The 16,328-nt window shown below is 40.6% G+C and overlaps 1 protein-coding gene across 4 annotated transcripts in view; it reads left to right on the forward strand.

Moving 5' to 3' along the window:
- CDH16 (cadherin 16) overlaps positions 1–16,328 on the forward strand; it is a gene marked incomplete at its 5' end in the record, with an annotated part of 61,751 nt that overhangs the window by 34,832 nt on the left and 10,591 nt on the right. For all 4 annotated transcript variants that reach the window (XM_084644500.1, XM_084644499.1, XM_084644501.1 and 1 more), the window contains 4 exons: positions 446–634; positions 9,316–9,563; positions 12,500–12,633; positions 15,924–16,163. In XM_084644500.1, the coding sequence (XP_084500626.1) occupies positions 446–634; positions 9,316–9,563; positions 12,500–12,633; positions 15,924–16,163 (811 nt within the window). The remainder of the gene's footprint in view (positions 1–445; positions 635–9,315; positions 9,564–12,499; positions 12,634–15,923; positions 16,164–16,328) is intronic.

Raw genomic sequence — 16,328 nt, forward strand, 5'->3', positions numbered from 1 at the left:
TATAAAAACTGGCTACCTACAAACTGTGCACATAGCTTGTCTATGCAACAACATATTTATATTACTGTAATCTCCTCCTCCTCCCCTCATTCCCTCCATTTTCTTTATAACTACTTGGTATGTTCATAGGTAAGATCACTGTGGCATGGATAATTTCCTTTACATGGCTATACAGTTCATAGCACAATAGGACTTCTAGACACTATCATAATAGGAATAATGCAAATAATATGGGTAAACCATATCCTAGTTAAACCAATCCTAGATTAAATAAATAGAGACTGTCCAATAATCATCCTATACTTATAACCACTGGTGCAATCATCGTGTCTTATACCAACTTCTTTTCTTCTACTGCACCTAAAAGTAACCTGAGGGAAGGTGTAAAACAGTAGCACAATAAGAAATAGAACTTCTGATTTCTCTTTTATCTTTTTAAATGCAGTATGGGCCATTCAGTTTTCCTGAGGATACAGAAGTAGGTACATTAATAACAACTATTACAGCAACAGACGCGGATGAAGAGATGAAGTTCAAGTTCGTAAACTTTTCCGTGGAATTGGGAAATGAAGATGAAACTTTCAAAATTCTAAGCAATCCACAAAATGGCACAGCCAGCATCTGGCTTGAAAAGGTAGTATGTGCTTTTAGTCTGGAACACGGTCACTGAAATCCATGGGAGCGTGTGTGTGTAAGAACTACAGGGGTGGGCCCTCTATGTTTAAATTTCCTCAGATCAGTAGGCTGCCCTGCTGTTTTAATATACTCCTTTTTACCACCTCCTATTCCTTCTACACCCCTTTCCTCCAGCCAGTCAAGTACACTAATGTAGATTCCCTTAGACTTAGTGGGCCAAAATTAGAGGCGATATGTAACTGGGTGTAGGTTACCTATTTGTAAGTGAGTGAGAGTGTAAAAAGTGAGGGCTTGTCTACACAGAGACTTCATGCACGGCCAGCCAGAGTGAAAAGTTACAGAGAACTAGCTTCCCGTACACTAACTTGCCATGCGGATCCTGCTACCCACACACTAAAAGTTCGGAAGTGACAGCAGTATGTCAAAATGCACTATAGAACTTTTAGTGTGTGGTACCAGGATCCACACAGCCAATTAAGTATAGCAATCTAGTGTACTATAGATTTACATGTGGGCTTGCCATACACTAACTCTCCCTATAGACAAACCCTGCGTCTTAGCTGGTTTTACTCAGATGCTCAGGAATAAGGTGTAAATTACAGCAGTTTAGTGTCACTTCTGAATTAAAACCTCTGTGCCAGATTCTGATCTCAGTTCCTCCAAAGTAAATGTAGAGTAATCCTAATGACTTTAGTAGAGTTATTCTGCATTTACTCCGGTGGAACCAACTAAGAACAGAATCTGCCCATTCACGTCCTGTTCTGCATCTTGAGACTGGCTCTCCTGAAAAGTGTTAAGAAGCTGGTCTCTTGCTGTGACAACAGTACCAGATTGATAACACCACCATATTGATAACAGAACTGTTTTAATTTAAAATACTATTATTTAGTTACTACTTAGCACTCTCTGTAGTCACTACAGTTACTTATGGTGTAGTTTTCCTTTGTCTTGTGGCACCATATGATAAGGTAAATGTCATTAGCACTGAATTGTCTGAACATGGATGAACCTGACCAGCTCTAAATGACATTCCAGATTCTACCCACAGTGTATGAACATATCTTAGAAGGCAGTCTCACCCGTCTCTGGTTTATGGTTTAATGAGGATAGGGGTTACTGAGACTGTAGAAGCAGCCCAGCTCTACCTCCGAACATTAAATCCAAGGGGCTTTTGTTCTGAATTTTTTTTAAGCATATATAGTGTTTGTGAAAGGTGCCCGACTGTCAGACCTAGGCCATGTCTAATTGCTAAAAAAGAGGTGCATTTTTTACCTTGTGGTATCTAATGCATGTGAGTTATCCTGAGGTAAAAACACAGTGACTACAAGCCAATTGAGTTTTACGATAAATTAAGCTAGGTGAGGTCAGCACTATATCCTCACCTGGGGTTGACCGTATGTAGTTTACCTCGTGATAAAACCAAAGTGCCTTGTCTTCACTGTGTTTTTACCTCAGGATAGCTTACACACATTAGTTACCCGGAGGTAAAAAATAAAATGCATTTTTTTATCAGTGAAGACAAGACCCCTAGAAAGGATTGTCCATCTGCCTTGTATTTTAAAAGGCTCATGGGATGCCTAATGTTCCACGATCAGTATCCAAAAAGGAGGCACTTTGAAACTTATCTTTTTGACTTCTTTCTTCTTCTAACTTGATACTTCATTCTTCTGAGGATCCACAAAAAGAGCCGAGTTAATGGGCACTAAGCTAAAAAGAACATCTGCAATAGGAAAAAGGAGTTAGCGCGATCTCTGCTCACAATGGCCTTGTCAACACTTCTGGGAGGAATTCTTTGCTAAAATATCCCACTGCTAAAATACCACTGGTACCAATTGTGGGAGCACTAGTTCTACACAACTGCTGATGTTTTAAGCATGGTATTGTCTAACTCTGCTCAAGGTCTACATGACATGCTGCTCATGAACACCAGTGACCACTAGCGCTCCTACCAGTGGCAGTCTCAATAGAAAATTTGAAGAAAAACAGACAAGGCTGTGAGCAGGGTTATAGCAAACTCCTCATTCCTATGACAGATATTCCTTTTACTCTGCTCTTTTGTAGAGAGCCAGCAGAATGCAGTATAAAGTTACAGGAGAAAGGTGGGGAAAAGACAATAATACACAACTTTCTAAAACTTTGGAGTTAAACTATTTCCTTTCTCATAAAAAAAATCTCTAAACTCCTGGGAATTAAGTTTCAGTTTTTCTATTCACTTTAATTTGGCAATTTTGGCTTGAATTAAAATAGTAAGTGATCAACTACAGACTGAGTAAATAATTAAGTCATTGTACTTGTTAAATAACAAACATCAGAATTAGTCATTTGGCCATCATCCCTAGGAAAAGAGATTGTCATTAGAAATCTGACCCTGCACTCCTTGACTTCAGTGGGAATTTTGCCTGGTAAGGACTGTATGATTGAGCCCTTCTATATTATCATGTATCCATTTCTCTTCCACTTTCAAGAAGGAACAATCAAAGCCATAAAAAGGCAATGAGGGTTCTGTGCTGGGACCATATGAGTCACTAATAACAAAGGAGATTAACTTTTAGTAATTATATAATGCAGTACATCCTTATTGGTTTATATCTGTGTAAACCAGTCTTACCTTTCCATTGACGTCAGTGAAAGGGTAAAAGCTTGGCTTTTCAGTGTCATCACCGAAAGTGCTGATACTCTTCAATAGACAGCAGTATAAGTGATAATATCCTTTCAGTGAAGTCAGCTAAAGCCTTACTTTTTACTTGCTGTGTGACACTTATAAGGAGAGTTAAGCTCTTGAAAAAAGTTAGTGGTATAATGTTAAACATAATATTTAAAAACTAGGAGCTCAGTGGCACAGAGCTTCATTTTTAGCATATGACTTTGTATAGCACAGAGGCGAGAGGTCATAAGCAATATAGGAAAAATTCAAATAGTTCTTTGTCCAAATTGCAGTGTCTGGGTCATAAATACTAGAGTTTGGCAGTATCAGCTGAATACCTAGTAGACAAATACACCCTCTAATATCACAGGTGGGAGTCCTAGCTCAGGAGATAGCCAGGACTGAAATAGCAGGGGATGTGGCAAGTTAGGTTTGAGATGCCTGTGCTGAACTGCATGGAGAACCTTGCACCATCCCTGGCTTGAGCCAGTATTTCACTGTCATGAGCTGCAAATTCTGGCCTTTAGACTGCAGCAGACATCTCACTTGTCTTATCTGAAGGTTTGAGTTGCTCTGAGGGTCTCCTCTAGAACAGCAGGAGGACTGAGAACCCAACAGTCAGGAACAATGTAATGAGAATGATTCAGAAAAAGCAGCTCTTGAATCCACAAATTTCTTTGTGGTATTCAGCCACCACGAGTGTTAGACCCTAAAATCTGAACACAAAACGCTGATCCTGCCCAGAATGCTCTATAGGCGTAAACCACAAGTCACGATCTAGGGGCCTGATCCAGAGCCCACTGAAGTCAGCAGAAAGATTCCCATGAATTTCAATGGGCTTTGATCAGGCCCCTGAAGCACAAAATTTAAGGGGTAAATTCTAATCTTGATAACAGGGATATCGGACCAAATTCCACCATCAGATTAGCATATCACTGGAGTTAATGGGGTAGCTGAAATCACACACATATCTGGACAGTACTTGGATCATAGCCAAGATGGAAATTACACAGAAGAATCTCCTTGTATCTCTGTACCAAAGGAGAGGGTACTGAGCACAAGGCCAGGAACACCTGAGTTCTAATCCTCTGACACTAACTTCTAGTTGTTATGTGGTCTTGTCACTTTCTCCCACGTCTCAGTTTCCTCATTCCTAAAATGGGGATTACACAATTCACTTACCTCAGAAGGGTGCAGTGAGAGTTATAGTTAAAAAGCATAAAAAGCATGTATTGAAAATGTAAGTGCTAAGTGTAATTGTTATTACCAGAGAACGCTCAAAACTATGGTTAAACCTACTGGGAGAGTAATCTATCAATCTCCTTCCTTCTCACAAGCCTATAGTTCAGAGGGATACTATAACCGAGCTACATTTCAGAGTAGCAGCCGTGTTAGTCTGTATTCGCAAAAAGAAAAGGAGTACTGGTTAGTCTCTAAGGTGCCACAAGTACTCCTTTTCTTATAACCCAGATAGCTACACATAATCACAATGGTAATCAGTAGGAGACAGGAAGGAATCCTGCATCAAAAAGTGAGTTGCAGCCAATCCCAGAGTGCTGTTTCAATCCATGAATGTATTTATTTGGTCTGTGGTTTAAAAGTTGCCCTTACAGAATGATGATGATTACATTATTCTAATATTATTTTAAATCATTGAGAGGAATGTTAACTTTGTTTTAGTGTTTAGTAAACCAGCAGGGTTACTAATAATTCTACCCCATCTCTGTGGTTTGTGTGCTCTCTGACGTAAACCAGGCACATCTGGAAGTAAATCATTGCTGAGAATTGTAAAACCAAGATTCTATCAAGTCATCATTGTTTTCAGAATGCTCCTCCTCCCGAGTGCCAATTTGGGGCTCTTGGTTTTCTTGTCAGAAGTGCTGGTTGGCTTGGCTGGGACCTCCCCCTCCCTCCCACACTCCTATCCCTTCTCCTTTTTAGGGGTTTTTTTGGGGTGGGGGTTAATTTGCTGGTTTTTAACATATAAGGAAGTGAGAAATTAAAGCATTTTCTGTATCTAAACAAATAAACACATTAGAAGTGAGTTTCAACTAAATTCAGACAGGAAAAGAGAGCAGAAGATGTGGCTCTAAGAGTATGTCTACACTGGACCAGGAGGTATAATTTCCAGCTCGGTTCAACATACTTACACTAGTTCTGATCAAGCTAGTGAGCGGAAAGTTGCAATAATGTCACAACAGCCTGGGTGTCAGAATGGGTTAGCTGCTCCGAGTACAATCCTGTGTAAAATGCTAGGTATGTACTCAGGCAACTAGCCCATCCCAATGCCTGTGCCCTGCTATGGCTGCATTGCCATTCTTAGCATGCTAGCTCAATCAAAGCTAACACAGATATGCCTACTCGAGCGCCAATGTAAACATATCCTAACATTGACTCCTCTTTGTGGCCTGGGGCAAGTGGCTCTGCTTCAGTTTTCAATCTGGAAAATGGGGATAATAGTGTTTATCAACCTTGTATTGTGGTTGTTGGGTTTCATTAATGTCCTCCTCCCTAGTGCCAATTTGGGGCCCTTGGTTTTCTTGTCAGAAGTGCTGGTTGGCTTGGCTGGGACCTCCCCCTCCCTCCCACACTCCTAATAATTAAAAACAAAAAACTTGGAAGACAAAAGTATTAGATCAGTGCTAAGTAGTGGCAGTAGCATTCTGTATTTCCATGTAAAAACATTAGACAATGATTGCAATTTATAGGTAGAATAAAACAAAATATTTTACAGTGCCTAATAATTTAAATTTATATAGCACCAGGATTTCACTTCAAAAACATTATCAGTTGCTTCCTTAGGGCTTGATCTTATGCTCACTAGAGTCAGAGGCAAAGCTCCCATTGATTTCAGTGGCACAGAATCAGGTCCTTATTAGATACAAATTAGCCCCACTTTACCCACAGGAAAGATGAAATACAGATGTGAAATGATTTGAACAAGGTCCCCGAGTGACTTGGCAGCAGATCTGGGAATAGAACCAGTATCTCCTGACTCCCAATATTGTACTTAACCAGCACATCACACTTCCTCTCTGGAATTAAAGAGGCAGTGTTATATTTTTCTATTTTGCCTCTTCTAAAAGATCCCATAAAACAATTGCATCTTCCTTTCAGTAATGTTGTCATACCCCTCATTATGACAGAGGCAGTATACCAAAGTCTCCACAGGTTCAGTTTATTAGAGGAATACTTACAGAACAAGTTACAGTGGAGTGGCATCTTACGCGGGGGTTAGGTTCTAAAGTCAGCGCGTAAGGCGAAAATCGCGTATAGACAAAATTACCCTTGAAAATCCCTTAAATCGCCCATAAAGTACAGTATACACTCTATCACATTAAGATTGGGATCAGCATCCATAGTGCTAAGTATCCGTGAGAATGTAAGCCTCGTGTACGTGGCCTTGAAACAGTGAATCATGCCGTGGTTGAGAGGTTGGAGGATGGAGGTGGCATTGAGGGGGAAAAAAGACGACTTCAACGTCGTTATGCGCAAACCAGAGTGCCACAGGGTGGCCAGGAGCATTGTCTACGAACAGCAACACTTTAAAGTCAAGTCCTTTCTCTTTGAGGTACCGCTTGACCTCCAGAATGAAACACTTGTGGAACCAATCCAGAAATAATGCTGCTGTCACCCAAGCCTTTTTATTTGATTGCGAGAACACAGGCAGGAGATTTTTGTTCTCGCCTTTTAGGGCACGGGGATTTGAAGCCCTCTAGAGCAAGCCCAGCTTTATTAAATGTCCAACCACATTGCCACAAAACAACACAGTCACACGGTCTTTAGCTGCTTTGAAGCCAGGGGCTTGTCTTTCTGATTTCGAAGTGTAAGCGCGGTTGCACATTTTTTTCCAGAAGAGCCCAGTCTCCTCAGCATTAAAAACTTGTTCCGGAAGATAGCCCTTTTCTTTTACGATTTTCTTTAATTGTTCGGGGTAGGCTTTTGCTGCCTCTTCATTGGCAGATGCAGCTTCACCAGTAGTCTGCACATTTTTGAAGTTGAAGTGGTTCCTAAAGCTGTTAAGCCAACCTTGGCTGGCTTTGAATTCCTTCTCATCAGAAGGCTGTCCCTCTTCGGCGGGAGGTTTGAACAGCGCATAGAGGCTAAGAGCCTTTTCTCGCAACGTGTTGCCATCGATAGGGACACCTTTACAGTTCATGTCTTCCAGCCATAAGTTTAATGCCTTTTCAGTCTTCACTAAAGTCTTATCACGCACCTGGCTCGTCACCTTAGCAGTTATTGGAGCACTTGATCCCACGGCTTGACGAATTTCTCTCTCTCGAATCTTGATGGCACAGATGCTAGATTCGTTGCAGCCATATTTATGCGCCACGTTGGAGACCGACATACCATCTCTCAATAAGTCCAACACAGCCAGTTTTTCCTCCAGCGTTGGAACAGATTGCTGTTTCTTCGGTTGGGCACCAGATGAAGTTGTTAGCTTGCGTTTAGGGGCCATGTTGTATGAAAAATACGTACAGTATCTTTAAACACTAGAATCACACTCAGCATGGCGAAATGCTCACACTGTGAGAGGCACGCGGGAACTGAGACTGACTGAGGGAACAGCAAATTCATATCTCCCATCTCACGCTCACTCCGGGGCATATGCTCATTGAGTGGAATGGTGGGCAGAATCACCCACACTATTTACAGGTATCTTGTTATTTTTCTTTTTTTTTGCCAGTCACGTAGAGTTGAATTTGCGTAAGTTAAATAAGCATATGATGCGACTCACCTGTAGTTTCTTAATGGGGGGATTTCAATGCACACAGAGGAGGCAGAATGCTCATGGAGTATTGTGCCATGACCAAATAAGGAAAAAAGGAGATTTCTACACCCAAGCCTTAGTGAAATATTGCATATAATGAGCATCTCTCTGAACTGTTCCTGCTGTGCTTGCTGACCTGCAGGTTTTACATGTTAAACCACAAATGCTAATAATGTAATGGGAAACCCTTTCACAAATAGAATAGGATATTTGATAGTAATGGTCCAAAACACAAGAGTAATTACTGTTGTATTTTTATAGATTGAAAGATTTACTGTACATAATACAACATAAATGCCTTGAGGTGTAAGCCCCCAGTCAAGATACCTGAAGGCAGAACTCAGTCCTATGAATTAAAGAAGGACTGGTATTGAGATTAAGTTTAGGGTAGGGTTTGAATTTGGGCTAAGTGGTAGAAGTCTCAAATTCTCACCATTCGAAGCTGTCATGGAAAAAGTATGTTCTCAATAAATGTAACTCACAGACAACCCAAATTACATTCCTTCTAGTTTTGGTTCCAACCCAGATCAAAAATCTAGGCATAGGTTTGGATCTGGCTATTCAATTTCCTCTCAGTGAAATTCAAAGGGCTTTAGATATAGGTGGTTGGTTTCAGTTCATCTCTGTTAAGAATTCAGATGAAACACTTATTTCATTCCTATTTTTTTTAATAATTCAAAACACAGTGATTGAAATAGCTTACCTTTAAACATGGTGACGTACAAAAACAGCTATTTGGAAAATGGTTTCTCCCCATGGAAAATTTTGACTTTGTGGCAAAAAATTTAAAACCAAAAATTTCTAGTCAAAATGGTACCACAGTGCCTCAAGGGAGTTGTAGTTTGTGTGCTTTGTATCCCCTCTCTCTTTTTGGTCTGGGCTTCCTGGACAGACTGCATCTCCCATAATGCACCACAGTCTCCTTTCTTGCTGAGTCACAGCCTGCTGAACATCATGGAATTTTTTAATGTTGGTGTATCATGGGAGATGTAGTCTGGCGAGGGAACCTGGCCCACAGAGGAGGATAGGGGCATGAGGCAGACAGACTACAACTGTTGCTCTGAGGCAACAGCATTTATGAATTTAAACTTTTTGGCTTTTGGGTGTTCAGCTTTTTAACTGAAAGACAATACTTTCCACAGAAAGCAGCCACTTTTAGTGAAAGCCTTCATTCAGTCACAAAACCCGATTTTCTGTCAAAAAATTTGTCAGGAAATTTTTGACTAGCCTGACTTAAAAAGACACCCAATTAATGTGATTACAGGAATTTGACTACGAGACTGTTCAGGAGTATGTTTTGATTGTCTCGGTGAGAAACAATGAAGAACTGGTTGAGAAAGAGCAGGATGCCAGCTCTACAGCTACAGTGCATGTGTTGGTTAAGGATGTAAACGAAGCACCTGTACTTACACAGAAAAGGTATGAGGTCAGCATACCAGAAAGCGTAGAGTTGGGAACAGTGCTACTGACTGTTAAGGCTACTGATCCTGACATCTACACACCATCATTAAGGTAAGACTTTCCCTTTATCTGATGAAATTGTGCTATGTTGCATCCTTTGGGACTGATGATTTTTTAAAGCACTCTGAAATGTTCTCCTTTGAAGAGCCCAGAATGATGTGTTCAGTTAACATGGTTGTTTCTGGTGCCTTGACATGGCGTTTAGCCCAACAGCAGGAATCATTAGAGACAGCCACCCCTGGCCTGATTCTTTGATATATGGGACAAAACCATCTTCAGTAATGAATCTATAACCCTGAAATGACAACACCTTGAACTAGAATAGTCATACTAGGGAATTTATCACACTAAGGAACTGTAGGAGGTGATGCCTGGAGAGAACTGGCTGATCAAAAAGAATAATATGAGAGGCTGGCATGCTTTTGATTTGAGAGGGAAATATGTTATTTCAGTCCAAAAGGACATTCCCCACCCTGGCAACTTTCCAACACTTGGGGCCAGGCCCAACCCTCAGAAAAGCCCCAGGAAGGGTGGAGTGGGTGGCATTGTGAATTTCCCCTAGAAGGGAGCCAAAGGTATAAAGGTTGAGTCCAAAACACCACATCCACACATTGGTAAATCCATGACTGGGAGGAATGTGGCTGGGCAGTGAGGAACCAGAAGAAAAGCACCATACCACACTCAAACTTGTAGGGATTTCCTTATGTATAATACTGCCATCTCTAGTCCTGATCCATATGGACAGACTGCTGTGGAGTTGAATAGGCAATAGATCAAGCCCTGTGTTATCAGTTTCCTAACCCAGTGATTACGCTGCACTGTGAAACAACCTGAGGGACAGAGGCAGGTAGAAGTGGGTCAGAGTGGGAGCAGGGAATAGAGAGGGGGCACAATTGCCCCAGCCCTCCATGGCTCCCCCAAGATCCATGAAAATTCCTTGTAGAAACACCATTACCCAGAGGCTTTGAGGGCTACACCCACACCTCTCCTGCTAGTAGCAATGAAGTAAATCCACCCCTAAGTTAAAGGGATGATCTGTAGGAAACTGAGTTGAAACATGTAGACTTTATTCGAGCTTCTCCTGTGTAGGCCATAATCTGGCTCCTGTTTAGGCAATGCAGTACCCATTCTTTCATAAATGTGATCACATTTATATCCTTCACTGTCTGAATAAATGTAAAAGTCAAGTATAAGGAATGCTTACTGCGAGATCGTTTTGTTCATTTGGACATGGAGAGTTTGTTTCCCTAATGATGCTGGAGAGGTTATCAAATTAACACATGAACAGGAACTGCATATACCAGCATGTGAGCATTACCTTTAAATGGGGGAGAGTAGATAGAAAAATATATTTATAGATGAATACATTCAAAATTCTAAACTCATCTGCAATAGCCCATGAAGCATGGGTTTTGGGTTTTTTTGACCAAATAGAAGGTTAACGGTTCACTTTTTATTCAAAACCTAAAATGGAAATTGCAGTTGTTTAAAGAGCATCCAGGGCAAAAGAGAATGAAAAATTCTTGCATGTTTTAGAGGCAATGTCTGGATTTCTGGCTAAAATGGAGGAGGTAAATTATAGATGCCCTGGCACCCTGCCAGAAAGCAAGCAGGAATTAATGAGCCAGTGTATAATTTCCTTCAGAGCACAGTCTACAGTTCAAATTACCTCTTATTTGTTCCTGTAAACATGTACCCAAACAGCATTAAAATAAGGACACAATTTTAATCTGATCCTTTAAAAAATGGATTAATTGCTGGTCTAGTAGTGTTCAATATTAAATATAAACACAAAGGGAATCCTATCCAACAGATTCCTGGGGGCCTTCAAAATTCTGGATTTCCATTTTGTATTCAGTACTTGAAATACAGTTTTCCCTGGGAAAGCCAGAGGTAACTTCAGAAAGTGCTGCATGGCTCTATTCCAAATGCATGCTACAACATGCTAGCATTGTCTTTTCTCTCCCATTTTGGCTATTGCAGCCTCCTCCTCATCTGGCCTTTCTAACATCCATCTCGTCCCCCTCAGGTTCATTTTCTGGCTCCCCGTTCTCCACCATATCAGATATCAAAGTCCATGAATATGCAGGTGGGGATTCTTTCAATGTCATGGAATTGTCAACTGGCACAGACTTGGTGTAGCTAGCTCCAGGAATCCTCCTTGCAGGATGCGCTGGAGCCAGGGGCATGCTGGAATGGAGCGCTGGTGAAGCTGATGATGTGGCCCTAAAAATTCCACCACCACCACCAGTCAGACAAAACGTCAGATTGAGAATAGTGGTGTGCATCTCTCTCCAACCCCATCTCTTCTGCCTGCCACCCATAACTCTTCACCCGTAGCAATAAAACCATCACTTTTGTGAATCAGGCCCACAAGTGATTTAACTCACTGAACTGAAATTGATCTACACAGCCCACACACTCCACAGAATAAGAGGCCCTCTCATTGACTTCAGTGGAAATCACCTGTATCCCTCTATGGGAGACTATGGCCCAGGAGAATTTCTATCTACTGTCTCCAGTTTAAAGATAATACTCCTTTAAGAATTCCTGAAAGGAGACAGGGTTATTTTCACATTTATTGATACAATGAAGTTTCTGTTTTTAAAGCTCTGGGCTTGAATATTTCAGACTCACTAGATTTTTTTTATCAATTCCATCTTAATTTTTGATTTAGCAGATTCTATGATTTAGCAGATTGGAATTTTCTTCCTTTATTTTCACGTTCGTGATTTTGACTTTATGCCACAGTCTGAATCTTACTGTTCAGGGGAAAGGTGAAGGGAATTATATAATTAATAGCTGCATCATAACTGTGCATAGTAGAATTGACAGGCTAATGAGGAATAAAGCATATTCTGCTCGTTGTGAATGTGCAATGATATTCCAGGCTAATAACAAAACAGTAGGCCATGGTCTGATTATTCATTTAATAAAATATTAAATGAACATACTATAGATCACCTCTATCACATTTCACTTTACAGTTACTCCCTAAGAAATGATTCAATGAACTGGCTTTCCATTGATGAGCATTCTGGAGAAGTCAGAGTCATGCAGACTTTGGACAGAGAAATGATGCAGAATGTTTACACAGTGCAGGTTATTGCTCAGGACAAAGGTAAGAATGTGTATTTGGTTTTGGATGAGAGAGGTTTCTTTTGCTCTCAGGCACAGGGAAGAGATAGAGGACCAAACTCAGAGGTGATGCAAACAGGTTTGTAAGTGGATATATGTCTAAATAAGACATTCAGTCTATATTGGCATAACATATGCATTTGCAAAAAGGGAGACAGAAAAGATTTACTTTTTCTAGACTTTGACACACCTCTCAGATTGGAGTTTCTCCATGTAGTTTGTCTTGATTACAAAGACAGGAGCATCATGAGTCTATGAAACCTTGCATGATTTCACTAATTTTGCAAACAGCATGGAGAGAGAGATTTCTAGCTTAAGCTTCAGAGGGGTAGCCGTGTTAGTCTGGATCTGTAAAAGCAGCAAAGAGTCCTGTGGCACCTTATAAGGTGCCACAGGATTCTTTGCCACTTCTAGCTTAAGGTTTCACTCCTGCTTACTTTAGGAACCTGGGACTAAAGATTTCTGTAAGCAGTGCTGGGCTTGTGTTTACATTATGAGGTAAAAACTGACAGTTTTGTCATTACCGTATATGAAATGTGCAGCAGAACACACCTGCACCAAAATCCTTCCTTCATGGACTTACTGGTGGTCCATTTACTACTGAAAAGGACAGGTTGCACCTCCTGGACCTATGCATTATCTATGCATCCAAGTCTGAGATATACAGACTGCAAGGATTAGTAGTTTTGACGATCTGTCACAGCCAAATTCTGCTCTCATTTATATGATGTAAGTTTGAAGGAACATCACTAAGTCACCAAATTTACATCAATGTAATTGAGAGAAGACTCTAATCTTTTGTTTCACCTTCAAACCAACCAACCAACCTGAGATATCACTTTTTCCCCCCCAGGGTGTTTTGTTTATTTATTTATCTAAAAATAAAGTGACCACTATAGAGCTGGGAAACTTAAGGGAAATTGATTAATGCCAAGAAAACAAATTATTTAACAAATATTTTGAAACATACCTAAAGAAAAACTAGCTATTCTTTCTGTGGTGAAATGGCTTTGATTAACAGTCTGTCTTCCCATCCACCTCCACACTAAGAATTGTATATGGATGGCCTTATTGAAATGTCCCGACTTAAAAAACTCTTTCAGTTGTATTTAACAAGAGGGCTTGTTGAGTGATATTCAATTCTCATTCAGCATCCCAAACAGCATAACTTGATTTTGATTTTTCTAACTCTACCACCACTGCAATCAGTGGACACAGGTGCATGGTCTGATTGTATGGATGGAAAATGACGAGGTTGTTTTTTAAAGACCAAAGCTGTTAAGTAAAGCATATCAACCATTTATTCCTATAAACGCTGCTTCTCAGCAATGATTCACACTTCAATGATGTCACGAACAAATTTACTTAAAAAAAACCCCAACTAATTCAGACAAGAACATTTGTCTTTCAGCCTGTCTGATTCACACCTGTGTCTGACACCAGACAGAGAATTTACTATTGTCACTGTCAATGAAAGAATCATATGTGAACGCAAGTATTGTAATTATATAAAAATCTTGTGTGTCATATGAAGCAGTAGTCATCTGGCTGTAGTGTGTAGTGGATGAAAGGCTTGGCATTCAAATTGCCGAAACCCAGCACCACCACTGAATGGTAAATCACTGAATGCATTTAAAGGGGCAAGGTCAAGGAAATGACTGATCACATTTCTTTATACACAATTGCAGTGAGAAACAAATAGGATGATTCATTCTAAAATATAAATAGCCACAAGTGTTCAAAAGGCCCAATCCCGCAAGGCACTGAAGCCAGTAGGAGTTGAGGCAGCTCAGCACCTTATGGAAGGAACTCGGCACATCCCAGGATTGCATCCTGATGTCTTAGCTTAGTGTTCCCTCATTACTGCGGGAGGGTCCATTCATAGAACTATCTGTAACTGTACACATAGTGTTCTGAGTACTGACCTGGCAACAGTGGAATCACCTCTACAGTTCTAACACAGATACTGGCTGCTACTACTTAGTAAGGGATCTTTTTTTCCTACCGCCACTTTATCAAATTTATATTGGTAAAGGTGCTAGTGACTCAACTTGAGGCTCACAGGACTTGCCACACAATACGAGTCATTCTGGCTTTTGATCATTTGGTTGGGACAGAGTACATGGACAGCCTTGGCGCGTATCTTTGTCCATTAACTCTGACAGGAATTTCATGACTATACTGATTAGGTCTGATATTTGGGAAGTATTTGCCAATACATATTGTTTTATTGCAACTTCTAAGAAATATCAATGGGTTCACCTAAGAGCATCCTCCTCACATGGATTGAGACTTAAATTCTCATCCGTTGAACATCTTTGTCATCCTTCTTTAGATTCTCTGATCTAGGAACATGTCTTTTATGAAGAGCTTAAAATTACAGATGTTCCTTTGAGTGTGGCTGTATCAAGCCAGCATAAAGAGGTGTTTTTATCCCTTTCTCCTACAAGTGATATCTATGTCATACATCACATGAAAGACTGCATTCAGACCCAAGTACTGAGTTTAAAAAAATAAAGATTATTGGTTTTAATTTTACCAATGCACTAAAGACAGCTGGGGGCCATGTTTTCAGCTGTTGTCACTAAATGTGCAGACACAAAAATGCATGCATACATGTGTGCACACAAACAAGAATTTGGTCATGCAGACTGGATGCTGGAATTGAGTGCATTTCACTTGTATGCTAGCAATCAATAGGTGTAAATGGTTGAGAACACCTGAAAATTTGGCACTGGAAAGTCTACACTGACTTCCTATGGCGAGAAAGGGTTAGGATTTCTGACAAAGTTAGATAAAGAAATGTGCTTTCATACTCCTCATTACAAGTTACTTGAAGGTTCTCAAGACCAAATGAGTCATGCTGTATGGCCGGGCTGAAAATGTGAGGAAGCTTCCAAGATACTAGCTGTTATATTACCTAAGACGTTCGCCCATGATTGCATTATAGTATCTGATTCAGAACTGTATTCTATTAAGGCTTTCTGTGAACCTCATTTCCTTTATATGCCTGTTTGGTTTCACGGAATTACACAAACCTTCCCACTTCCTCAAGTTTTATGGCCAAAGCTTTCAAAAGGGCTCAGCACCCAGAATCAGGGCCAGATTTTCAAAACAGTTCAGTATGCTGGGTGCCAGTTGGGTACTGAACACTTTTGAAGATCTGGTTCCAGATTTCCAGAAGAGCAAGGAAATATTGTAAACAGCTGTAATTCCAGCTCAGAAATAATTTCACTGCAATTTTATCTGTTTCACTTTGCGGTTTTCTTGCAGGTAGCCCATCAATGATGGTCACTGCTGATATAGCAATCCGCATCTTGGATGTCAATGATAACTCTCCATTCCTAGTAGGAGACTACTCCAGATCCCATCTCTGCACACCTCAGAGGGAAAAGCAATCCATCATTATCAGTGCATTTGACCCTGATGGGGCAGAAAACAGTGTCCCATTGATTTTTGCTCTTGCCAATAGCCCCATGCTTCGGAGAAACTGGAGGATCAACCTGATCAATGGTGTGTGAATGGTAACTATAGGGTTCATTACAGAGAAGTGATCAAAACCCTGTTTTAGTCCCGCTCTAACTTTGTCTTAGGAAAATTGTTTGGGCTGAGAATTCCCACGTTGAACACGAAGGCCAAGGAGAATGTTTGTGGGAAGTGGGAAGGACATCTGGCAAA

The sequence above is a fragment of the Lepidochelys olivacea genome (genome assembly GCF_965140295.1).
Source record: "Lepidochelys olivacea isolate rLepOli2 genome assembly, chromosome: 12".
NCBI lineage: Eukaryota > Metazoa > Chordata > Testudines > Cheloniidae > Lepidochelys > Lepidochelys olivacea.